The sequence below is a fragment of the Oreochromis aureus genome, linkage group 7, assembly GCF_013358895.1.
Source record: "Oreochromis aureus strain Israel breed Guangdong linkage group 7, ZZ_aureus, whole genome shotgun sequence".
NCBI lineage: Eukaryota > Metazoa > Chordata > Actinopteri > Cichliformes > Cichlidae > Oreochromis > Oreochromis aureus.
The window spans coordinates 48,391,536-48,418,669 of record NC_052948.1 but is presented as its reverse complement, the minus strand read 5'-3'; the positions used below and the strand labels follow the sequence as shown (position 1 = coordinate 48,418,669).

At 38.4% G+C, this 27,134-nt stretch overlaps 1 protein-coding gene across 1 annotated transcript; it reads right to left on the bottom strand.

Annotated features, from left to right (window-relative positions):
• Positions 1-3,659: 3,659 nt before the first annotated feature.
• On the bottom strand, positions 3,660-26,904 carry slc45a2 (solute carrier family 45 member 2). Its single transcript, XM_031754660.2, has 7 exons — positions 26,190-26,904; positions 23,630-23,806; positions 11,702-12,063; positions 10,297-10,440; positions 8,341-8,464; positions 7,684-7,889; positions 3,660-4,416 (listed from the first exon to the last, which is right to left on the bottom strand). Exons 1-7 carry the CDS (start codon positions 26,659-26,661, stop codon positions 4,195-4,197), a joined length of 1,707 nt encoding a protein of 568 aa, XP_031610520.1. The 5' UTR covers positions 26,662-26,904; the 3' UTR covers positions 3,660-4,194.
• Positions 26,905-27,134: the final 230 nt, after the last annotated feature.

The window sequence follows — 27,134 nt, the reverse complement described above, 5'->3', positions numbered from 1 at the left end:
AGGGCCACTGGAATAAAAAAAGTGGGCACGTCTTTTTTTTTCTTTTTTTCCAGAATTCTGAGAAAAAAGTCAGAATTCTGGGATTAAAGTCAGAATTCTGAGATTGAAGTCAGAATTCTGAGATTAAAGTCAGAATTCTGAGAAAAAAGTCAGAATTCTGACTTTAATCCCAGAATTCTGACTTTTTTCTCAGAATTCTGACTTTTTTCTCAGAATTCTGACTTTAATCTCAGAATTCTGGAAAAGAAGAAAAAAAACATGTGCCCACTTTTTATTTTTTTTCCCAGTGGCCCTAATCCTCTTCCGTAGGATGTTGCTCCATTCCTGCCTGATATATAGGATTCCAGCTGCTCAACGTTCCTGGCTCTTCTTTGTCATATTTTCCATTTCATGTTGCATTAAATGTTCTCAACTGGTGAAAGGTCTGACTGCAGACAGGTCAGTTCAGTGTCCGGACTCTTCTACTATGAACCAATTCTGTTGTAATAGATGCAGCATGTGGTTTTACATTGTCTGGCTGAAATACATGAGAACCTCCCTGAAATAGATGTCACCTGGATGGAACTGCTGCTCTAAAAGCTTTCATCACTGACGGTGTCTTTTCAGATCCGCCAATTTCATAGGTACTAATGCACCTCCATTCCATCAGAGATGCAGACTTTTTAAATGAGCACTGATATGAGCACTGAACAGTTTTACACTTTGCCTCAGTCTAATTCAAATCAACTTTTCTGATTTTTTGAATCTTTTTGATGATATTCTAGACCAGGAATGTCAAACTCATTTTACATCCAAGGCCACATACCACCAGACCAGTGAAACCAGTAAATCTTAGTATAAGAAAAAGAAGTGCAATTTCACCAGTATGTCAGCACAGCAGTTTTCCAAAGATGTCCAGAGGGCCGAATTGCAGTTTTTGTCCAGCTAATTCTGACCCCCAGGTCTTGTATTTGACATCCCTGCAGATGATGAGATATTCAAAATGTTGGGTTGATGAATTGTCCCATAATTTATAGGTACAGTTTTTTGCAGGTGTGGTGAATCTGTGCTCATGTTTATTTCTAAAGGGAACTCTTCCTAAGATGCTCATTTTATACCGACTCAGGTTACTGACCTGTTGCAAATGAACCTAATTAGTTTATTATGTTTCTCCAACCGTTTCTTTTTAGCACCAAATGTTTTTCAAGCATTTTATTTTTATTGCCCAGCTTTTTTGAGACATGCTGTTGCCATCAAATCCCAAGATGAACTAATATTTCACTTGAATGTTTTCTCAGTTCAAACACTTGACATGTTTTCTATGTTCTATTGTGAATAAAATCTGGATTTCTGGGATTTGCCGATCCTTTTTTATTTACATTCTACACAGCGCCCCAACTTTTTTGGAATTACCTAAAATCTGTGAAATACTGGTGTTTGTGGCGGTTTCAGATGTAGCAACTTTCTAGTTATTATATATACATATATGCAGTGGGTAAAATAAGTATTGAACACGTCACCAATTTGCCAAGTAAATATATTTCTAAAGGTACTAGTGACATGAAATCCTTCCCAGATGTCGGTAACAACCGATCCAACCCACACATGCAATGAAATTAAACCATAGATGTTGATAAATTAAGTTTGATGTTTGATAATGAGAAATGACACAGAGAAAAAGTACTGAGCAAGCTTAATGAAATGTATTTAATACTTTGTAGATGACAACTTTATTTTCTTTCTCTGAAACCATTTGAGAGTTTCCTTGGCTGTGTGTTTGGGATTATTGTCTTGAAACGGTGAGACGTCCACCCTCGTTTCATTAGATTTTTATCAAGAATGTCTCAGTGCATTTTCTGTTCATCCGTCCTTCAATTAGATGAAGCGTTCCAGTGCCATATGCTGAAAAACATCCCCACACCGTGATGTTCCCACCTCCAAACCACACTATTTGTATGGTGTTTTGGGGGTGATTTGCAGTGCCTCTTGACATGGTGTATTATGGCATCCAAAGAGTTCAATTTTAGTGACATTTATAGTTTGATTTCTTTGCATGTTTGGATCGGATGAGTGGACATCTGGTGAAAATTTCATGTCAGCAGCACCTTTGGAAATATGTTTACTGTAAATGGGCAAACATGCTGGTCAAATTGCATTCTCTTGAGTTTGGATTTTCTGTTTTATTTATCATGTAATTGGTGAATCACAATATAAAAGGGTATTTGTCTCTACCCTTCTTGGGTGTGCACTAAATAAATAATAAAAACAATAACATGAACAAGAGTTGGTTTGATTCAAAATGCTGTTACTTCTTTATTTGATCATTTTAGACATTTGTGTGATATTTTGTCATAATGTCCATATTTGTTGTTAAAATTTCCACTGTGTTTTGTGTGGGAGTCACCTTGATAACTAAAATCTAATCAGTTCCTCCTTGAGTCAAACAAATTGTCTGTTAGATTCGAAGAAATCACCTGAGAGCCTTTGAGAAATATTTTATTACCAAAGTGGGACATAGCTTTGGACAATAAATTCAAAATATGTCAAAATTTGACATGATTTCTAATGATGCAGCTGCAAATTTAACACTCCTTGCAACACGAGTAGATGAAAAAACAGCAGCCCGTAAATGAATAGTTTGTCATGAAACTTGTTACCACTCTCTTTCACAATGGTACAACACTGAAAGGGCTAAAGTCACCAGTTGTTCAGCTTAGCTGAACACGAATACTAGAAAAAAGGGATAAAGACAGGCTCTCTAATTAAAATCAACTATGGTGAATCACAGGTATTTGTAGGTAGATTAAAAAAATTAAATAGGTGTTATTGGGTAGTATTACTGGGTAGTATTGTTTGCTAACTGCAAATCATCTGTAAGTCCCAGATCTATTGTAAGTCATTGGTGATTGATCAACTAACATGTTTTCAGGCACAAATTATTGTAATTTATGTGTGCTGATAATATAAAGCCTTGCTTGTTAACGTTTTAACCTTTTGCTGCTATATCTTTGCTAGCGTATGCTAACTTCCAGGAGTGAGGCTCCAAGATCCGTCATTGCCGTAAAAAACTCTAGTGATAGCATTTACAACCATGTCATGCATCAGTTTGCAGGATCCTCTGCTCTTACTGGCAACGCTTTATACTGTCCATCATTACACCCACAAAACTCCTATACACTAAGTTGATTTCGTCTCTCTGATAAAAAAAGTCTTAATCCCTGATCCTATGAGTCTAACCTAGTAGATAATACAGGGTTCTGGAGCTGATGTGGGTGAGCCTGACTTGACGTCCAGGTGTCTTACCCTTATACGAAAAAGCCAGAGTAGCCTTGCAGGTCAAATCTTATCAGTCACACCTGTTAATGCAGCTCCCCTCTAGATCGTGGCACTTGTTAATCTGGGTTGGTTTTACAGGCCTGTACAATAGGCCCCAATGGAGGATATTACTTGGAAAGGCTAGACCAACTGATTAGAGCTTTTTGGACTAATATAGATTAATACTGAATGGAATGAAATGAATGATATTATGGCTCAGACGTGGCAGAGCAGAGATGAGTGTAGTTATAGCATACAAAGAGCTGAAGTGAAACAGAGTTTTAAAAGTAATGAAGTTATCCACTGCAACTACTGTCTGTACTTCTCATGCTGTGCTGTTGATCTTTTCTATCTTATCGATCTATTCCTGTCCAATTCCTTCACAGTTGGTCCCTTCGCTATTCCGGCCCATTTGTCAACCAGTCATGCCAGTGCACAGATCATTCAGTAATGTGTATTTCAGCTGAGTGAAAACCCCTCTTGGTTTGGTGTCTTCATGTTAACTGTAGAACCCTTTGCAGATGGGTGGTGAAATGTCTCCAAGAAGCTAAAAGAAATCCAGATGCCTGCAAGCACTTTAGACTACTGCTGTGAAACTTTGTTGCTTGATGAACTAACAATATCAACAGCTACATGAAATTGTTTATGCGCACGTAGTGTGCCAAATATCTGGCCTGCAGCACCACGACACAAGAGCTGAAGAAGATATCAGTTGCTGTTTTAGCCAAAAGAGACCATTTTTAGGATCTACCAGACCAGAGAAACCTAAAAAAAATGTCATAATCTGCAGGTAATTGGCCACTGAGGTAAAATTAAAAATTGCAGACGTTATGATGATATAATGAGCAATCATTGTTTATTAAAACAATATCATTAAAATTTGCATTTGAGCAGAATCATTCATTCCACATATCTGATGAAGAGGACAATGAAGATGCAGCCGAGCAGAGACATGGTCGAAGCCGAGAGGACCACCACGATCACACTTCCTGCCGCGTTGACCAGAGCACCGAGCCCCACGCCCACGATGATCTGAGCCAGCTGGACCATGCAAGTGAGGGCGGCACAGTCCATTCCCGAGCCTCGAGGACTTTTATTGCTTCCGTGCAGCTTCAGTTGTTGCTGGAAGCACAGGAGGTTGTAGGTTATTAGAGAAGAGGAGGATGGCGGGGAGGGGAAAACAAGAGAGCAATATATGGAAACATCAATTTCAGTTTAATCAGAGAGGTCGTGGCAAAAAACAAACAGGTAGATAAACAGACGGCTCTGAGAATATGAAGAAACCACTTCTTAAAAAGATATATTCTTTTCAGCTTCGCTTCAGTTGTTGCAAGTTGAATTCCATCACACTCTCACCTGGTTTAGTTTAATCAGGTATTGATTGACCGTGACAGAAAAAAATAAACAATTGATTTTTGAAGCAACCCCTTATGAATGACATTGCAGTTTATGTTTTATAGATGAACTACATACACTTGGTGAGAATGTTGCAGCAATACTATAACCGGTATTAAAACATTTATGTGGACACTTAAAAAAGGGGGAAAAAAGTTTAGTGTTATTCCGAACCTTTAAAATGAAAATCTGATCTTATATTTTATTTTTTTGGTATTTAAATGCATAAATGTAACTTAAATAAGTGGCAAAATCTTGCCAAAAATCTTGTTCTGAAGAGCAGCCTCCAACAATGATGTAACACTGAATGATGCAATTTCAAATTCACAATAAAATATGAATGCCTGTGTACTTGACTGACAGATAATTTCTACTGTTTGATATATTTAAATCAATTAATTCCCCATTTAACCTGTATAAAAGGGAGCATTACAACAATTTAACACAAAAACGTCAGTTCAGTCTTTCGTTCTACTTGGGACGGTATTGATGAATAAATAACGACGTATCTGGCTTTATGGTTTTGGAGAGCCTCGTGAATATCTCTGGTTTCCGTTCAGACTTTAAATACTTCTACAGAAAACCGCCAGAAGGAGTAGAGGCAGTTGCATTATGGGATTAATAGTTGGGATAGTTTTTGCGGGGGCTGTAAAGTGTCTCATTCTTGATCTGTCTTTTGTAAATACTTAAACTTTAAGGAAGTAAAATATGGGACTGTGCACAAGTCTTAAGCCACCCCTCATTTCTTTATATGTTGCTTCCAAGGAGCCAGATTTTCCTGCAATAGTTCTTTAGACTTTCTGAAGATCTTTCACCCGGTATCCAGTAAGGGTCCTGGCTAGACCCCTCATGCTAAAAAAAACCAAGCCCTGGAATGGCGCGGCTATGTCTGCAGCCTGTTCGCAGAAGAATTTCACTACATGTTGTACTCTGTATAATTGTGTATGTGACAAATAAAGGTTGTTTGTTTGTTGTTGTTTGTTCAGAGTTTGTCTGTTCACTCATTTTCAGTCCACATTTTTAGAAGATTGACTGACCTTGTTTAAGAGTACAAAGAGAATTAACTAAGAGATGAACCAGCATCGTGTCTACACATATCAGACAGGTTAAAAAAGAACCAGTTTTAACTTGTTACTTTAAACACTTTGTTACCAGCAGCCTGTTGAAAAAACACTTGATTGTTTTCCTCATTTCCTTAGTTGAATCTATGAAAAATGCCAAAGATAATACAGATACACAACATCCAAAGACTCAGAATATCTCACCATGGTGTGCAGTTTGTGCTTAAGAAAACTATACACCAAGTTGAGGACAAAAGTTGCAGGCCTAAAGGAAAAATAAAAAAATCTGTAGCAAAGGTACAGTATCTGAAAGTCATGTCCTTAAGAAATAAGAAAAAAGAAACCAGCAAAGACCTGACATACCTGAGAGATTTAGCAGCCTCAATGCAAATGTTCTCAGTCGAAGGGTAGCAGGAAGGGAAAAGGACGAAAGGCCGAGGAATGCCAAATCATAAAAACTGGAAAATCAGTGGCAGCAGGTCTTATGCAGTAATGGATCCATATTTGATAATTTTGGTTCAAATCATCATCAGAATGTAAAGAGGAGGTCAGGAGGCAGGGTCAACAGTGACTGGTACAGCCATCTGTAAAAAAAACAGCGGAGGCTCTGTGATAGGTTGCATTTCTGCATGAGGTGTTTGGGTTCTTATCAAAATTAATGGAATTATTAATACAGAAAAGGACCCTCAGATTTTGATCCACCATGGAATACCATCTGAAAAATATCTTATTTGCAGAGGCTTCATTTTTCAGCATCAAAATGATCCCAAAGACACTGCTGGTGCAGAGTAGAAAAATCAGATTGAAAAACACAAAATAAAGTCAGCCACCAAGGACCCCCCTAAAGCCAAGACCTCAACATAAATGAAGCAGTGTGGGATCATCTCAACAGACCATGGAATAAAGGGCAGCCAACATCCAAAGAAGGGCTTTGAATGTCCTTCAAGAAGCCTGGAGAACTATTCCTGAAGACTACTTAAAGAAATGACAAGAAAGCCGCCTGAGAGAGCTCAGGCCGTGTTGAAGCACAAAAGTGGTCGTACCAAACATTGACTTTCAAACTAATTAGAATCAGACACACTCTGCTTTTCCCTTACATACCGTGTTCCCATGTATATTGACATGTTTTTGCACATTTTCCTACGAAAATATAAAGATTGAGGTGTGGCTTAAGATTTTGCACATCACTGCAGTGCTTTATCTTAGTCTCAAATTTTGATCGGAAATCACGATTAAAGGAAGTAGCTACGCTAAAGTTTCCAGTCGTTGTATACCCTTTAAAATCAAAGCTTTCATTCACACCATTCAGAAATGTTCAATCATCTTAACTCTTACAGTATGCTTTCTAAAAAACCCCCACCAGAAATAATAAATAGGTTTTTTTTATGTTTTTACTGTAATCTGCAGATTATTTTCGTGATTGATTGCTTGTCAATCAATTTGTGCCTGTTACAGTTTCACATAAGGACACATTAGGGCTACATTTGATTCATTCCCCAAACCAAAAGTTATACTAGGAAAAAGATAATTATTTTGTAGTATGGGGTTATTATTTACCCCAAACTGAAGAGCTTTTTGCAAACTGAAGAGCTTTTGTTTTGTCTGATTGACCACATGGATCTCATTGTTAAGTGTTATCTCACGTTGCTTGGATACTTTGATGACAGTATTGTAAATGCACAATTTCCCCTTTATAAATCTAGAAAGGATTGAAATTCCAGCACGCATCAAAGACTTCAAGGTTCATCTCTCAATAGCTGTCAGCAGCAAAACATGTTTTACACTGTGGAAAAAATGGAAAATTAACACTATAGGTATGCAGTATAGTGTACAATATACAAATGTGCTCATTGAAGAACCATGTGATCCTTTTAAACTGAGGAAACCTGAACATTTCCTTAGCTAGTAAGTGTTTCTACTGCCAGTTTATTACCTCCTCTTCACGTTGATACTCCGCTATCAGGTTGAATGGGATGGTGTAGAGTGTGCTTGACATAACACCAAACACACTGCAGAGGACGAGCGTTGCTATGATATTGGGGAAAAGGCCAATCAGGCTGGTGCCCAATCCAAACACAAGGTAGCCCATAAAATATAATCCCTTCAGTCCGATGTATGAGAGGAGGAAGCGCTGCACATCTGAAAACACACAGACATGTACGTCACGGAAAGTTAAAATTACTCATGGATCAACACACCCGCATGAGGCGTGTGGAGTCAGGGTAGATAATCATGTGAACATTAGATTAGCGTACATTAGATGTACCAAAACTGTCTGTACATATAACTGGACAGGCCATTTTTCATTTCCTAGAAGCCAAGACTCCTTCTCAACAGCAAAAGACTAGAAAAGCTGAGTTCATGCCAAGCCTTCATTATTTGGCTGAGCAGTATGTAGCACAACAGTTCTCTCAGGTTCACACGTGCTGTTTAACAGGGGATGTTTGAAGCATACATGTGGACTTACGTGTTCAGAATAACGCAGCTCAGGATGCCTTGGCAAAAGCATGTAATTTCCCTCTATTTTCCATTTCCACCTGCCACTCCTACTCTCTCACATAACTTCCCCTCACACATTACCGCCACTTACATGAGTAGAGAGCAGAGGACACTGCATTAATGCACAATCCCCAGCAGCCAACTTCTACTCCCCTCTCATATGTGGCATAGGCGGTAGAGTTGTGATCGGCGTACGGATTCCCCTTATACACAATCTGAAAAGAGAGGAGGGTCATTTAAAAAGGAAGGGAGAATGTATAGCGCTATTCTCAGGACACAAAACATCATGTGAAGCTGAGGAAACCTGAACATAAGGCTTCACTAATCTGTATATCAGACATCAGCCAACTTCTTTTTAAAATCACGCTTTTATCTTTTATTTTCCTTTATGAAGAAAACGTCTGTAGCCCTGTTGCCGAACAGGGAGCCTGACTATGCATTTCTCATTGCTGATAAGAAATAAGCCTGCAATTTTAGATAAGTTGGTGCATCTGTGCTTAATGAAGCGAGGCAGAGTCATGGTGTGAAGAGCATCCTTTGATCAGCATTCACACTGTGACACTGTAAAGCATTCATCATAATGGCACATGTCAACAGAAGATTGCACACAACAATAACAACACGCTGCACCTCCCTTCACCCTCCATCTGCCCCCACACAAGCAGGCAGCTTAATGGAGCTTGAACGCAGATACACGTTGCAGTGTGTTGCTTTTCCTCTCTAATGTTATTGCTTTGAATTGCTTTGAACCATACCTCATTGGAACGTAAGTTATTTTAAGGGATCCAAAAAAACAAGTCTGGTATGATTTTCGTTAAATCTGGTAATTGTTTCTGGCAAAGACTTAATTGGCATATTCAAACAAAGCAAACCAAACTAACTGAGTAAATTAGATAATTATATGTTAATCGTTTTTGTTTTGTTTGCTTGGATAATTGAGACGGTTTGCACATGTACAAGGATTTTCTGTTTTTATTTGGAAAAATGATCGCTGTTCATATGAAAATTCAAAAAATCACCGTCAAGAACACGCCAAGGCAACAGGTGGTGATTAAACCCTGACTGTTAGATCTGATGGCCAATCAGAAGCTCACAAGCAATAACGCTGCTCACAGTCTGACATCACAAAAATCATCGGTAATGACTACGTTGTTAGCCAATGAGTGTGAAGGAAGGAGTCTTCCAAAAGCAAATGGTGCTCTACAACCTAATTATGATTGTAGATGCTGAGTTTATCCACCAACGGGTACTCTGCCATTTCCTGTCGGGAAGACACGTTGAGAACACCACGAAGAACAAATGGTGTGTAATATCGTAAAGTAAATAAATAAGCATTAATGTGAGGGGAATCTTTTTTAGGTTTCCTGTATCTAAAAGAAGAAAAACAGCAATATATCAAAATATCTGATTTTTAATTCATCAAATATTGCATATTGGCTGGGCTCTATTCATGACCTTTTTCAAAAATGTTTTTCTTAACTTGCCTAAATTGCTTATTGGCATGTAAATTGCTTAAAATAATGCATCATTAAGTGCTTTGAGAATTAAGTGGTTACTAGACATTAGAAATCAGCTCAGTCTATTTAAGAAATTGAACTGGATCTCTTGATGTTTTTGTTAGTGCCTTTTGTAGCATTTTTAGTGCAAATATAACAGTTGCAGTGTGGTTAATTGGACTAATATCCAGCTGAAGACATCTGCTCTGAAGTTTTATTGGTACAGTTTATAGTTGCAGCTGTCTAGCAACAGCTGGCATTTAGCACTCCACAATCTCATTCAAAAACATTGTGGTGAGTTGGCTGTAATTCTAAACTCAAGGCTTTAGAAAAATAAACACTTTTTTCTCATCTCTTTCACCAGACAGAGGCCTTGGAGAGGAACACAATCTGACAGCAAGATGTGAAAGAAAGGACGCAGCGATGATAAGTATCAAGTAGAATTGTAACCTTTATGTGGTCGCAAATGGCCCAGCTTTTTAAATAAGGTTATTGATTGGTTACTATTTGAAATTCTAAAAAGCTCACTGGAGACACATGCAAATCAATACCTGTCCCATGAAATCGGTAAAGAAAAGCATATTGCAGAGGAACGCTGTCCATCCCAGCAGGTGGCTGACACACAGGCAGCGGTAGTGACTTGGCATATTGACAATAGCTTTTATCAATAACCTGAACGTCATCTTCTTCTGGTCCTGCAAATACACAAAAAACATCACAGACATCAGTGCCAGCAGCTAAAAAAACTGACAGGAGAAAAAATCCTCTCAAAGTGCTCATTAGTCTGCTGGTATTTCACGGCTAGTGGTGTTTTTAGCCCATGAGTGACAACACTTCAAAAGACTCTACAATTAAAAAAACATTCATGCCCCATAAAAGGCTGTAATTAGATTGAATGAAGGGATTCAGCATAAAGGACTACTACTAAGGAGTTGGCTTTAGGATTAACGATAGGAGATGATTAAAGCAAAAGGAAGACTTGAAAAAGAAAAAAACAAATACGCTCTATGGAACAATCATCCCTTATTAGTTTTCTAGTATAGCAGATATACGGAGCAATTCTTTTAGCATCTATTTTTCTTAAACCTTTCTGACATAATGAGCAAAACATAAACCAATGCGAAACATCAATGGAAAGCTGAATCTACAAAAGAAGGAGGAGGAATATTCAGGCAAGAGGTCGACATTGTAGAGATAGTTCATCAAACAACTTTAAATGAAAACTGTAAAGGTGATTTTGAGGAAGGTGATCGCATCAATCCCTCTGAAATTCAAAAGACTCAGATCACATTTGGAAAGTTTAGATATACTTTTAATGCAGGAAGTTATAAAGCTAGAAGTTGTATTGTCTGAGCTGAAGCAGTCGTTGAGATGACACTCGGGTAGATGTGTTCCATTGGTCTTTCCTGAACACTCAGCTGACCCCAGCCTCACTCTATACTTATAGGGGTTCTTGAAAGATTCTGATATCAAGGCATTCATGCATCTCAGCGGCCTTTGGGATTCTCTGTGGAACCCTCTTAGATCCTGCTGCGATAGCATAGTTTTTCAGGATTTATACAAACTTGGAGAGTTCATGCCAGCTGTATGGCTGGTGTCAATAAAGCAAAAGGGGGAGACAGATCAAATACTAAGATGTTCTGCAAAGCATTCAGCAAAGCAGGAATAGTAAGATGGACTGGCAGGTGTATCAATAGCCTTTCAACAAATCCATGAATACTGCATCTCACATCAGCATTTAATACTATAGAGAAAGTAGCAGACTCCTTTAAACAAGACTCAGTGTGTTATTTCCATAGTTTCCTCTGCCAAGCGTACCCTGACTAACCATTTGAATCTCAATATAGTCTGTGGCAACTTCAAGGTTTGACTAGTTTTATTGGCTCTCTGTATTGTGTAATTCACTTATGGTAATGCACTAAACTCCCTGAAAGACTTTTTATGCATGTTACATACCTCTTTGTTTGGCTGTTTGACGCTTGAGGTCACTGAATTGGCTTCTCCCAGGGCTGAGAAGGATCTGGGCCTGAGATCTGTGACAGATGCGGAGACTACAGGAGAGACAGGCTCCTTAAGTGCTCCATAACTATTGCTATGAGAGCTCAGTAGGCGAAGAGGGCTGGATGGTGAATTAGACGGAGATGGTGCCTTGCCCAGAGGTTGCTCTGGAATACTGAAGAGGTGCACAGTGAGGAAGATGCCCCAGGTCAGCGCTGAGAAGAAATAGATGACCTGGTACTCGGATCCAAGGAGACGGCCCAACACGGAGTGACCCCAGTCCATGGCTCCCACCAGGTAACCACATGCTCCGCCCAGGCCTGGTGCACACAGAATAAAAGATTAAAACAATGCGTAGATCCAAGAATTGTTCTAGAAGCATGGCTGAGAGCAGTGAGAGGTAAAGGGGAGGAACCAAACGCATGAGTTCTCTATTAATTATATACATGGTGACTAGAGTGGTGACTGATGAAATAACTAATATTTTCAACCACTTGGGGACAGCATCAAGAGTTGGGAAACCTCCTTTTGAACTGATATGACAAAGTAGCTAGAAAACAGTTATTTGCACTGACATTTATTGCATGTTGTGTTAAGACCAACTAAAGAATGCAAATCGAACATCTCCTTGGTTCTAAGCTCTGTTTTTAGTCTCTATCGGGCTTTCTGTAGTTGCTTAAAGCTGAAATAACGTAGATAAATGACTCCATGATACCTTTGACAGTAACCAAAGCAGTTAAGGTGTAAACCAACTAGCTTAACTCAACTAGCTGTAACTCTGAATTTCTTTAATGTAAATTCTCCTCTGATAAACCTATTTCACATTATTATCTAGTGCATTTTGTTATGTGGGCAGTGGAGCCCATCTTTTAACCTCTGACATTCAGGGCCTACTGTTCTGGTGATGTCATCATACCAAGATCTAAAAATCTCTATCTGGTCTTTTACCCAGGCTAAAAACTTCAGAAAAAAGTGGGCTTCTGCTTATTATTAAACCAGTTTATCCAAATTCAAATCAAGAGCACCCAGAAGGAGATTCTGAGCATCCTAAAATCTTCCATCAGGTAGTTGTAGCAATGACAGACATGCCTTGACATTTTTTTTTAATGGTAGAAATGTTCTGGTTTGTTTTTGCTTCGGTGCCTGAGGGGCTGGTGTGTTTGCGATCTCTGATTCAACAATGAATTTTGCATCATATCAAAGAGTGAAGAGAAGAAGATGATTAGAGGCCATCTGCGGGAAAGTGTAAGGTGATGGATTTGAAACTGCAGCACATGAAAGACGGTCCCCTGAAACTCTAGGAATTTTGCATTGAGAAATAGTCAAAAGAAACATGCTACAAAAGCTAGTTTTTGCTAACAGCTTCTGGTGCCAAGAATAAACGTACTTTTTCCATAAAAGAAAATTAAATTATTAAATTATTTGGATCAAATAACTGATTGAACAAGTGGATTTTATCTGAGATATTATTCAAGCAAACCGCATTTATCTGTTGACACTCTTTAAAAGAACCAAATGTAACTGTACACACAGTATGTTCCATAAATGAAGAGAAAATTAATTTTATTACTTTTACTGGCACACACCACTGAACCAGCACCTTTGAAAACTCATAACAGAAACAGAAATATGATGAATATTTTCAGCTGTGGGAAAAGTAATATGTTGTTACTGTACTTACATAGAGTTTTTGGATACCTGTGCTTTATTTGAGTATTTAAACACTTGTTACTTTAAGTTTATTCACGCGGGAGCTATTTGACCTCACTGCACCTTCCAGACATCAAACTGATTTCACTGTAAATGGAGAAACAATAACATATAAAAGACAATCCTATTGGTGTCCCCCATCGGTTCTTATGACACATGGCGAGATGAAATAGCGCTAGCAAAAAGGGAGTAACATTTTTTCAAGTGGCAAGTCATTTTAAATGCATCTTTTAAACAGCTCAGCAAATGTCAGCAAACACAACAGCCTGCACAGTTTGTCAGACAGTGTGACTGATCACTGCTGTATTTCCCAGGGTTAGAAAAGAACGAGAGCGAAGTTTACTCAACGATGAGGAAAGAGGAGAGGAGGAGGAGAGATTGTTTTTAAATGCAGGTGCTGCTCAGTGACATTTGATAGACTCAGAATTTAAAGCTTAAAGGTAATGGCCTCAATTTTATAAGCTTTTGATATCAGCTTTATACCTGATGTGTTGATGAAATTAGTTTTTTTTCATACTGTGAAATATCCTGCAAAACAACTTCAAGTATACCATCTTTGTGCTATTCAAAGATAACATGAAAATACTGGGCAACTGAGTGCAAGCTACACTGGTTACTTTTCATTGCTGTGGTGAAGTTTACAGTGATGCACTGTTGGACTGGTGCAGAGAGTGTGGTTACACCAAGGGTAGCAGGCATCAATATAAATTTAAGATGATAATGCTTATTAGATTTACTCACTGAATCCCACCTTTATACAAGGTTTATGCTGTCTAGGGACTGGAAATCACCCACTGTGGCTCATGTGGATTATGTGCTTATGTCTTGTTAAATTCGGTGGGCTAAATCAGACCTGAGGCAGCGCAGCTCAACTGATCACATCATGCACACAAACTCTACTGGGACTCACAAAAGAAATGAATATGACTTACTTCTAGTGGGGTTTTTTTTTTTAAATCCCAGGCTGTACCACTAACATTGATCTTTTAAGATTAGGCTTAAAACTTTCATTTTTGCTAAAACATATAGTTAGGGCTGGATCAGGTGACCCTGAATCCTCCCTTAGTTGCCGTATGCTACTGGAGGATTCCCGTGATGCATTGAGTGTTTCTTCTTCAGTCACCTTTCTCACTCACTATGTGTTAATAGACCTCTCTGCATTGAATCATACTTGTTATTAACCTCTGTCTCTCTTCCACAGCATGTCTTTTATCCTGTTTTCCTTCTCTCACCCCAACCGGTCGCAGCAGATGGCCCCGCCCCTCCCTGAGCCTGGTTCTGCCGGAGTTTTCTTCCTGTTAAAAGGGAGTTTTTCCTTCCCACTGTCGCAAAGTGCTTGCTCATAGGGGGTCATATAATTGTTGGGTTATTCTCTGTATGTATTATTGTAGGGTCTACCTTACAATATAAAGTGCATTGAGGTGACTGTTGTTGTGATTTGGCGCTGTATAAATTGAACTCAACTGAAAATTGATCTTAGTGTTCCCACATCTTCTGAATCCACTCCTAACTTTTTCTGTTCAGGCAAAGTGGCCCGTCTATAATGTAGGTAACAGCAAATAGAGTTATTTTTTTAACTCCCTTGTTTTCCTCTGCTTGTGTTCTACATAGCAGATGTTTAAGCAGAGGACATTCACTAGAGTCAAGGCTGAAAAAATATTCCCACGAATTAATATTTTTTTATTACGTCTGCCAAAGTGTTTATGTTTCTGGTAGCATGAGTCATGTTGTCTGTAAACACGATAGCTTTTCACGACAGCTTGAAAAGCTTTGAATGAATTCTGGTAAAATTGTGTAGGGGTGTAGAGTGGGGTCAGGCTAACAAATAAAAGGTCTTCAAGGTCAACTTAATGATTTGTTGGTCAAAAATTGATAAAAAAAAGCTTTATAACTTAGAAACTATGATTCTTGCAAGTGTGGTGTGCACTACAGGTTTTAACTGTTTAAATACATTATACAGTATACAGTACAATCCTCCTGAATACATTTTATTTTATTTTATTGTATTGTTTTTTTTTTAAACCAAATAAACTGGTGAGCAAAAACTTTCACTTGGCATTTATTACTGCATATTAAAAACAATACTAAACGATGAAATGAATGCTACACATGTACTATATCCATAACAATAAAATTGATAGAAAAATAATAATATTCAAAATTTTGTCAAGTATATCAAAATAGTTTTCAACAAAGCGAACAACAAAAGCCTGAACTTTGCAATTTTTTTTACTGCACTACAAACATCTAAAAGTGCGTTTAAGAAAAACAATGAAAACAAAATGAATATATAAAAAATACAACACTGTTTTCTTAAATACAAATACTGCCCAGTGAGTGAACTGCCATGGTGAAGGTTTGCACTCTTGCAGTGTTGCTTGTTAAATGAAATTGGCAGGTGGAGGTTCATTGAGGTTTGCACAAAAGCTGTTTGTGGAGTTAAAAAGAGTTACTTTATAGTGTTTCACTTTTATTTGCATAAGGAACCTGAATCAATACTTCTGCTTTTTCCAGAGTATTTCTAACACAAGTGTTTGTGCTTAAGCTCGAATGTAGATTGTCTGTACTTTAACGTCAGTGCTAAGGTTAGATGACATAAGCTAAGATGAACATCCAGGCAATGGATATGTCTCATCAGGAATCTGGATTTAGCCTGTCTGTCACTGTCGCGGCGTACTATTATGAAGCGAATTATCACCTGCACACAACACTGGAGAGACATATCACACCAGTCTTTGATTAACGACACAGCCTCCACACTCGAGATGGACTGCGTCATTATGGAGCATTTTGTTTAGTGGAGACAGCTGCCTTTTTATGTCAGCGTCATAATTTTGCTGAGCTATGGATAGCTCAGTGAACCCTCAGTGAACCCTCAGTGAATCACTGCCTCTCTATAACTTGGTGGCTTTTGCAACACATAAAAATACACCACTAATAGTTTTTATAATGTGATGACATTATTCTTATAATGCGCCTCTTTCTAAAATAACAGGAAGAGACTGAGTTTTCTTTTTTAACGTGATTATGTGTTTAACTGACCACATGCCAAAAGCAAAATAACCAAATAACAAAATTAAAAGACAGAATTACACAGCAATTCCAAAAAAATGTAATCACTGTGTAACTTGTCAATCAAAAAATAGATTTCAATGATTTACAAATTTTATCAACTTTATTTTATTCACAATAGCACACAGAAAATTTGCAAAATGTTTAGAATGAGGACACATAAAGACGTAGGGGCCATCCTACATTAGTAAACCATGTTGTCCCATTATTTTCTAATGTAGAATTCTGGCTGTGTAACAATCCTGGTTCTTCTTTGTCATATTTTTAATTTCATGATGGGCAAAATGTTCTCAGTTAGTAAAACGTTTGGAGTGCAGGCAGGCCAGTTCAGCACCTGGTCTCTTCTACTATGAAGCCATGTTGTTCTAATAGATTCAATATGTGGTTAAGCGTTGACTTACTGAAACATATGAGAAGAAAAAGGTGTTTGGATGGGAGCTCTAAAACTTGTATATATCTTTCAGCATTGACGGTGTCTTTCTAGATGTGCAAGCTGCAAATTCTATAGAAACTCTCATACGATCAGAATTTCACATTTGATTCATCTGGCCACAGAACAGTTTTCCACTTCGCCTGTTTGAAATGAGCTTCGATCATGTTCATATATGGCTTTTTTTGTGCGTTTCTGAGCCCATGCAGTGATTTCAATGATCGCATCACGCCTGTTTTTAGTGTAGTGCAGTCTGAGGTCCAGACGTTCACAGGCAGACAGTATTGATTTTCTGCCTTGTCCTGTGCCCACAGAGATTTCTCCAGAGTTTCTAAATCTTTTCAGGATACTATGAACTGCAGATGATGTTCTCTAAGACACTTTTTATACCCAGTCGTGTTACTGACATGTTTCCAAATAACCTAATTCATTGTAAAATGTTCCTTCTGTTTCTTTTTAGCACCTCTCACTTTAAACATTTTGAGATGTATTCAAAATGAGCTCATATCTTATAGTAAAATGTTCAAATGTTTTTTGTGCTCTATTGTGAATAAACTTCATTAGACTTGCAGACTGTTTCATTTTGTTTTTACACAGCATCCAAACTTTTTATGAATTGGGGTGATAAAACTACTTGATTGTTTTTGTTGAATCACTAACTTTGTCCATTAACTCTTGCCTCTGCAGTCCTCTATAGTTGCTCACCTCAATAGAGGCTATTTTTCTACATTTTAGTCATTGGCAGGTACAGTAATAACCACTTCAGGAGTCACGCTTCACTTATGTCTGCATGACTTGAAGATTGATGCGGCATCAATTCCTGGTTCAAGAGAGTTCCTTTCTTTTCTTTCTGGTCTTTTCTAAAACTGTAATAGTCGACATTTGTATTGTCTGCACCTACAGTTTCACTCAAGTAAAAAGTTAAAAAAAAAAAAGGCTGAAGTGGTTAGATTCAAGGCTGATTGTTCTCAATCGTGATGGTGCTGCAAACAGTTCATAGATTTATTGTAAAAATGTAAAAACCCGTGGTTATCAAACTTTCATCATCATAAATACTGCATCCCAGCGTGAAGTATTTTACAAATACCCCCTTGCCAACACAAAGCAAACAAGTACAATAAAGGATTGAGCCATTGAGCTTTTTTAAACAGCAACCCTGTGAAGAAAATCACTTAGATACAATAGTTCAAAAAACATCTCCTTATTTATGACAAAGTATTGGAAGATCTTGGTTGTATTGAACCAAATCTAAAAAACAGGGTTTAAAAAGTCTTTGTCATTCTCTGTAATGATCACATGCTTTCTTAGGTCTTTTTCTTGGTCGCTTTTATTTCTTTGCTTTCTTTTGTCATTGCACAAAAAGGCCTCATACAACTGTGTTGTTTCTCTATACTCTGAATACTGTTGTAACATTTAATCCTTCATTAAATATTGAAAACAAGGGTTCCCACTCACACATTGCCGTAGCAATGAAAACAGGAATGCTGAATATCAAATGCAGTTTATCAAATTTACATTTAAAAAATAATCCTAATTAGTTTAGGAATAATGCAGGACTGACATTGTTATAAATAAGAAAAAAACAAAGCTTCACACCTTTTCCAGTTCTCCAAAGTACCCCTGGGGGGTACCAACAACCTCATTTGATCAAGTCCACAGATAAAGTTCATCTCCTGACATTAATTACAATCCTAAAAACTCATATCTTTGCCCTAAATTATATCTTAACATGCAAATTTTTCCTTGCCCAACCCTCCCCTGTCTCCGATGGAGGGAGTCACAGCTCCACTGTGTCTATGTTTTGTTAAGGAGAGGAAAACCCAGAGGTTCATTTGGAAATGAGGAGGTCTACACCCACAGAGAGCACGCTGTTCTGGTGATTCGAGGCACAGAAAAAGTCAGAAAACATTAGAAAATAAATCTTTATAGATTAATACTTAACATGCACATAGAGATCTTAGCCTTCAGCTTGACTAATGACCTCGTCAAACAGTTATTAGTATGTTGCTGATAAACTGGATTCATATAACCATCTCTGACTTAGCTCAGCCAATGGAATTATTTATTTAAGAAATCCTGTTGTACAGTAATAATATGCATGTTATACTGATTAACATGGTTTAAAAACACGACTTTCAGATGTAAAAGTATTCAGTACAGTACTAAAACTTCACATACCAGACATGGCAGTCATGTGCCTGGCTCCGGTCTCTCTCAGCTAAGACCCATGACTGTGTAACACATGACTAGCTCACGGCTGGATTACTGCCTAACTCAAATGCTCACACCACCCAGTGCCTGCTGACATTTGAGCTGAGCACACCACTCTCAGACCAAAAACATCATCATCATGTCCATGAAAGAAACTTTGCTTGATCCTGTCTGTCTTTCTTTGTGAGCTACTTTGGGAAATATTCTTTAAGTTTATAATGCTTCATTAGTGCATCAGAAATAACAAAAATATACAAAAATACCACATTCACTGCACTACAGTATGCTGCAATTTTTATCTGTTCATTGTGAACTCATCCAGTGTGAAAATATTATGGGTATCAACATGGAAATTATATTCAAATTATATTCAGTTCAAATTATTAAAAAGAATTACACTGCCTTCCAGAAATGTTGGAAATGGAAATTAGGGGAAGCGGGGGGGATCTTAAAGTTTACACTCATATATTGAAGCATTATATGTAAAGTCTGCACATCAAACTATATTCAACTTTATATTCAACTTTAATCTTCAAGCATGCTAGTGTACATACTAACTTTTTAAAGGATATTTGAATTTATACCTCCAGCAATGTAAAAAGTGATAATATTAATCTTTTTCCCCTTTTCTTTGATAAACGGTCCACTGGATGACAAAGAGGTGCAAATTAATTTACCTCACTGAAAAACGTTTAACTCGCCCTCCTGCCAAAGAGTCTTGTCAACAGCACAGCAGCAGCTTTGTGTACCTAAACATATTATTTAATCAGAAGTAAACATCAGACGTAAATGAAAATTGATAGGAGAAACTGATGTGCTGGTTGATGTCATGCTACATCCAATATGTCCCTGAGAACTTACTGTAGTGCGAACCTGCTCAACATACACCGTATTAATTGTACAAAAGGGAAGATCTATTCATCAGTTCAGCCATTTGGCCATAACATGAAGGTTAAGTGCTGGGTGAAAACTAATGGAACTGCATCAAGGAGTGAACAAAGTTATGAAAGGCAGGAACGCACTCACACAAAAGCTCATCTGCAGTTCCATGCTCTGGCCTTAGACAAGCGGGTTATGCCCCCAAAACTCACTAATTCCACAAAAGCAAACCTAACCTGTGCTGAGCACTTCACAGGTTAGGTTTACAACACTGCACCTGAGTGAACTACAAGACTTTTGGAACAGAGCAGTCCAAAGTGAAGATATTTGGTCATAATACACAGCGCAACATGCAGAAGTAGTGGAAGGCTGATGATTTGGGCTTGTTTGTAGCCACAGGGCCTTTCAGTCATTGAGTCAACAGTGAACTCCTTTGTATACCAAAGTATTCCAGCATCAAATGTCAAGCCATCTGTCCAACAGCAAAAGATTAATCAAAATTAGGTCATGAAACACTGCAACATTTTAAAGCAAAACTGCAAATCTGCAACAGAATAGCTGAAAAGTCCAGACCTCAATTTGATTAAAAATGCTGTAGTGGACCTTTAATAGAGATGTGTGTAAATGAATGTCTGTAAACCTCGATAAACTGAAACAACTATAAAAAGAAGACTGGGCCAAAAACCCTCCATAATAATGTGTGAGACTGAAAATGATTATCTCAATTTATTGCTCCTAAAAGTGGTTTTACAGGCTTTTGAATGATGGGTGCTTAATTTTTCATTCGCCTCTCATGCATTTTTGTTTGGGGTTTGACTTTTTAACTGTAAAACCATACTGTAGAATTGAGCTCAAAAACACTAAAATACTACAGTTTTCACAGTATTTGAGGAATCCCTTATGTATACACACAATCACCATCCTTTGTTAATGCTTACACTTTCCTTATAGCTGTAATGAACAGTTTATAGATCTGTGTTTGCCATTTTTAAATTGACTTGAGCATTTAAACTGTAAAGGGCATTATTCACTTGCAATAACTAAACACAGATGTTATGCTTAAACATGAATCACTATACCTGCAGAAGCAATTCATTTGAAAAAGAAATATCTTCAAATGAACATAAACAATGAAGCACGATGTGTTGGAGAGGTTTACAGGTGTATCATTTTGTTACTTTTAGATGCATTATATTGCCAAAAGTATTCATTCACCCATCCAAATCAGTGAATTTCAGGTGTTTCAATCTCTTCCATGGTCACAGGTGTATAAGATCAAGCACTTATGCATGCAGGCTGCTTCTAGAAACATTGCTCTCAGGAGCTCAGTGAATTCCAGAGTGCTAACATGTTCATGTCCAGTCGTGAAATTTCCTTGCTACTACATATTCCACAGTCATTCCACCCAAGTGAACTGAAACAACAGCAACTCAGCCACAGAGTGGTAGGCTAAGTAAAATCCCAGAGAGGGGTCAGTGGATGCTGAGGCACATAATGTGCCTTTCTGCTGTTAATCATTACCGACCTCCAAACTTCATGTGGGCTTTAAATTAGATAAGGAAAACTGCATAGAGAGCTTCATGAGAACAGTGGAGGAGTTTAATCTAGAGTGATGAATCGTGCTTCTCCAGCTGGCCATTTGATGGACCAGTCTGGGTTTGGCATTTGCCAGGAAAAGGGTATTATCTGACTGCATTGTGGTTAATTTAAAGTCTGGTGGAACGGGGATTATGGTGCTGGGGTGTTTTTTAAGAGTTGGGCTCGGCCCTTTAGTTTCAGTGAAAGCAACTCTTAATGCTTCATCATGTCAAGACATTTTGGACAATTTCATGCTCCCAGCTTTGTTCCTCTTCCAACATGACTGTACACCAGTGCACCAAGCAAGATCTTAAAAATGGGATGTCACTTAAGTTCATATGCATGTGAAAACAGATTAGCAAATGCTTTTGGCAGTATAGTGTATCTTCAGTAGATCCTGACTGATATAGAAAATTTCAGACCAATATTTGGTGACTTAAACATTAAAAAAATTGGCTGATATTTCTTTTCTTCACGTACACAAACATTTCCCTAAAGTGTGTAGTTATTTATGCATCTTATGTTTGGCTTTATATGAGTATTGACAGGTGTCCCAACCCTGTAGGAAAAACAGGGAGCAAACTGAAATTCCTATGTGCCACCAACTGGATTTTGAGACATCCAACACGTTGTATTCTTCTGATACATCATGTGCGCATGGTTCTCACCAACAACCATTTACCTTCAAAGAGGGCAAAATACACCACAATTAAATCTAGAAGGCAAACAGTCAAGCAAGGACAGAAACACCAAGAGGCACTGTGATCTTCATGCCTTGACCACAAGAGCCAGGCAGTAAGCTCTGCTGCTGCTGTTAGCCAGTAGCTCTAACATTGTTAGAGCTCATACTATGTGGAAATATTATCAAACTGTTAATCAAAGGGAAAGGGTGATTTTTAGAACATCGAGCCTAAGATTAGCTGGCATAATGTTAGCTTATAACGAGCTGTTGTTATTGTTGTTTAGCCAGCTCGCTGTCAGCTGTCCGGAGATGGGAGGGTCGCATGTCTGATCTGCTGACGGCCAGCAATTATGACATTATCAGTAAAATAATAGCATGTGCATGCGTGGTTCTGTTTGTTACAGCCCTGACTTCAGTTCAGGAGATGAGGCTTGAGGTAAGAAGAAAGAGGATTTTAAAATTGAAAGTAACTTATGGACGTATTATTTATGTGGTTGGTTTCTAGCAATATACATGAAGCATACAGTGATGAAATTAAAGATGACAGCGCAATATGATGGCAAACCGGCATGTATTTTTAGTGAATTAATTCCAGAGTATGCATTACTTTATTGAAAGACAAAGTTACACACAAATCAATGTATATTTATGAGTACAACATTCTTGTTTTCTATTAAATAACCCAAAACAGTTACTTTCTGGGCCATAAAGAGTGCCCTCTGGTGGAAAAAGGCCAAAACTCATAACATGGTTGAAGGACATTTATACCTGTCTCTTCTTTACTTTTTTAAATTTTCATTAGTTGATAAATGAAAATTATTTATCTATACCATTATATTGGCTAATATCATCAGCCAGCTGTTATATCAGTTGTGCTCTTATATTCATGCTTTATCCTTGCCTGACCTAACTTTTATTGTTACAGACAAACTTACTAAGAAAAGCATATATGTATATATCTCAAATTATCGAACATTTCCCAAGTGAACTCTTGTTTGCACTCACAAGTCAAAAAAACAGACATAGCTTCCACCCACAGTTTAACACGCCGACAAACAGACACAGTTCACTGAAACTTTCACACTCCCTCTATATGTGCATCTCCACCCACTCAGTCACAGCAGGAGAAGTTTGGGAGGCGTACTTCCATAAAGCGTTACTGTGAGTTGCTCAGATTCAGAATGAACATAAAATTATTGCCTAACTAAAGTCCAAATCCAGCAAAAGGAAACAATCACCAACGTAACCGGCATAAATAAGTCTAAACAAAACACAAAAGCTGTAAGTATTGAAGCAAGAACCAAACAGTGTTTGTGTTACATACCTGTGAGGAGAGCATGGTAGTGCAAGCCTCTTTCCTTGTCTTCATGTGAACACACATCAAACAGGTAGGCCTTAATGGGTCCATCGATGAAGTCGGCAGCAAAGTCAAACAGCACGACTCCAAACATCACCACCACGATGGCCCATATGCTCTTCAGCGACCTATCTCTGACGAGTGCTGGAAAACAACAGTACACATCAGCACTCAGCACGTACCGCAGAGAAAGATTAAAATAACAACACACTGACCCCATCAGTACGCTACGGAGCCTTATCTGTCACATTCACAAGTTTAATTAGGCTTGATACACTTCACAAGAAAGAACCTCAGAGGACAAGCACGTCGGAAGGCACTTAAAATAACAATAAAATAATTAAAAAAAGAAAACCTGTTATAACTGATGCCATAGCAATTATGGTGTCAGTTATGAATGTTTGAACACTAAGCTGCTCTTTTAGAGATATGAAAGATGTCAAATCATACCACAAGAGAATGTGTAATTAGAAGTTATTAAAGACAATTTTACGATTTCATTAAGAGATACAAGTGAATACTGAAAGACAGATTTATCATTCCATTAAAACTACAGGTGAAGGAAGGATTTTTAGCTTGTCATGTCTTTAAAAAAAAGTCTGAAGTGGCAAAAAAAAGTAAAAAAAACAATTTAACACCAAAAGAGCAACTCTGGGAGGTGCTGGCCAGCGTTAGGCTTTTCATCTTTAAGAAGAGGGCAGCTACGACAATAGAAAACATTATGTCACACGACTGCTTTGGCATTTACTACGGCCCAGGGGAACAAGGAGAGATAATCAGCTTATCCAGCCTACGTCAGGAGACATACTTTATAGTTCATAAGAGGGCTATAAGAAAGCCAGGAGCCCTTATCTTTAATTCCTTGACTGTTTATTTGTCTATTTTTGTAATTTTTTGCCTGAAAACACGCACAAAAAATCCTCTAACAGCTTCAGGCTAAACTGAACCACCTTCAACACTTTGGATGATATTGAAGAAAAATAATTCTCTTTGTGTGTTTTATCAGAACAGAGTGATTTTTTATTTTTATTTTTGCATCATCAAAATTATAAGTGAAGAGGTAAAAAAAACCCTAACAAACTCATAGCAGTGACTCGTGATGGTGATGTTCATCATGTTAAAAAAACTCTCAACGTCTGCGCTACTAAGTTTGATTGAAAAGGAAATTAACCACAACAACACTGCATCTAGTTTAATTGTGTTTTAATATCCAGGCAAAGGAAGTGTGAGAGTGAAAAAGGTTCAAACTACTTGCCAATAATCACAATTAAGACAATTAACAAATGTTATTGTTGAGCTGATTGCTGCATTTTAAATGTACAGCTTACAAATTCTGAATAAAAACTGCACATACACACCGGTTTCCATTATTCCTCACAAAGCAAACCTCTGAATCTGAGTTTGTCACATTTTTGCAGAGTGTTGCTTTCATGATTTTTCAATCAAAAACAATGATTTGGGTTAAGTGGATGATGTGCTTCAAATCAGAGTGACTTATATTATGGCCAAATGTGCATTTTATCTCCAAATGATTCCACAGGATGCTGAACAATCACACACACGCTGTCACTGCCAGCAGTGAATCAGTTAGTGTTTCTGTTTTTTAAGAGAAGGCTTTTTACCCAACTTAATATTGCTTTTTATGGTAACAGATTCTTTTGTGTGCAGACGCTCTTGTGATGCTGTCTGGAGTCTAATGGCTTCGAATGGAGCATCTCTGGGCCCTATTTTTTTCTTTTCATGATGAATGTATCGCTTTATCCCCAAACTCTGTGAACAAGTAGAATTTTGGATTCAGAGTCCTTAAAAGTCTTACAAAGAGGTTGAAACTTGCCCTTAACCTCGTACTGCAGGTAAAAGAAGACAGCAAAACCTAAATCAGTTCATATTTATTTATATCGCACCAATTCCTACAACAATCACCTCAATGTGTTTTATATAAGGTATGTAACGTAAAGAATCGACAATATTCGAAAGAACCTCCAATGATCACACGAGCATTTGGTGACAATGGGAAGGAAAAACTCCCTTTTAACAGGAGGCTCACACCAGGCCCAGTGAGGGGCAACCATCTGCCACGACTGGTTAGGTGTAAGGGGAAAGACACATTCATTTATTGTGGAAGAGAGCCATAGATTAATAATGACTAATGATTAGATGCAGAGTGGTGTATACACACAGAGAGTGAAACGAGGTGAATGAAGAAAAAATGCTAAGTGCATCACAGGAAGCCCCCCCAGCAGCCTAAGCTTATTGCAGTGTAACTAAGAGAGTGCTTAGGGTCACCTGATTCAGCCCTAGCTTTATCAAAAAGGAACCCTTTAAGCCTAATCTTCAAAGTAGAGAGGCTGCCTGTTTCCCGAATCCAAACTGGGAGCCACAGGAGTGGAGCCTGATAGTAAATCTTCGGAATACTTTTAAATCAAAGCTAGCGTGGCCTCAAAGCATTTTCTGACATAACAACACTGCCTCCACTCTTGTTCTGTCTGAATTCCTCACCCTCACGTTTTCTTCACTCATCCCTCACCTGAGATGACAGCATCTCCATTAAGGAACAGGGTGATTCCCACAAGCATGAGGATGCCCAGTGCCAGGATGTAAGGCCTCCGCCGGCCCCACGGCGAGCGGCAATAGTCGCTGGCTGAACCGATGATGGGCTGGAGCAGGAAGCCCAGGATGGGGCTGATCAACCACACCAAGCTGTACAGACTCTGGGGCAGGCCCACACTCAGGAGCACCGGCGTGACAAAAGCTGCCTCCACGGCATAGCAGAATTCCCTTCCAAACATGACCAGGCCGTGGAGAATAAGGCGCCCCCGAGAGCGCCTGTGAGGCTCCACAGCTCCAAAGACAGAGTCTTCCACACTATCTACATAGTCCACATTACTGCCATTGCAGTCTGTTGAGTACTGGTGCAGAGAAGTGCTGATGTGTTTGCCAGGCTCAGAGACCCGGCAGGGTTGGGGCCTCACGGACTGATCTTCTGATAACAGAGTCATAATTGAAAAAGAGTGGGGAAAAGGACAGAAGGAGAAAAAGAGAACAGGAAGGGAGTAAAGAGGAGATTTAGATGAAGAGAGGCAAAGAGGTAGCTTTTGGTAGTCTCTCTCCGTCAGCCAAGGGATGGATGAAATGCCAAAACTGGCGCTTGGCTTGAGTTAATCCTCTTCACTACTGCATAGCTGAACAAAGAGTTCAAGCACCACGCAGCTCTATTTTGCATGTGAAGGTCTGAGCAAGACTCTGCGAGGAGGAGAGAAAGACAAGGGAGGAGGAAAAAGAAGGGAGTGTTTTAAAGAGATTACAGAATGGCTTTTCCTATTCTGTCTAGTAAAGGCCTCGGGCAATTCATGGGATTGAGTGTGCTATGTAAATGGGTGGCACTACTGGCCACTAATGACTGGCCAGTAGTGTTTACTTTAAAACAACTAAAGATTATTGAATTCCCAAAGATAAATACACGTTTTTCTAT

Bases quoted from the DNA above. Each gene is read 5' to 3' on its own strand.
- slc45a2 (XM_031754660.2), bottom strand. From the start codon at position 26,661: ATGACTCTGTTATCAGAAGATCAGTCCGTGAGGCCCCAACCCTGCCGG. The intron at 23,807-26,189 runs GTGAGGGATGAG...GTTGTTTTCCAG, and splicing joins TGGAGATGCTGTCATCTCAG to CACTCGTCAGAGATAGGTCG. The intron at 4,417-7,683 runs GTAATAAACTGG...CTGTGCTTCCAG, and splicing joins AGTATCAACGTGAAGAGGAG to CAACAACTGAAGCTGCACGG.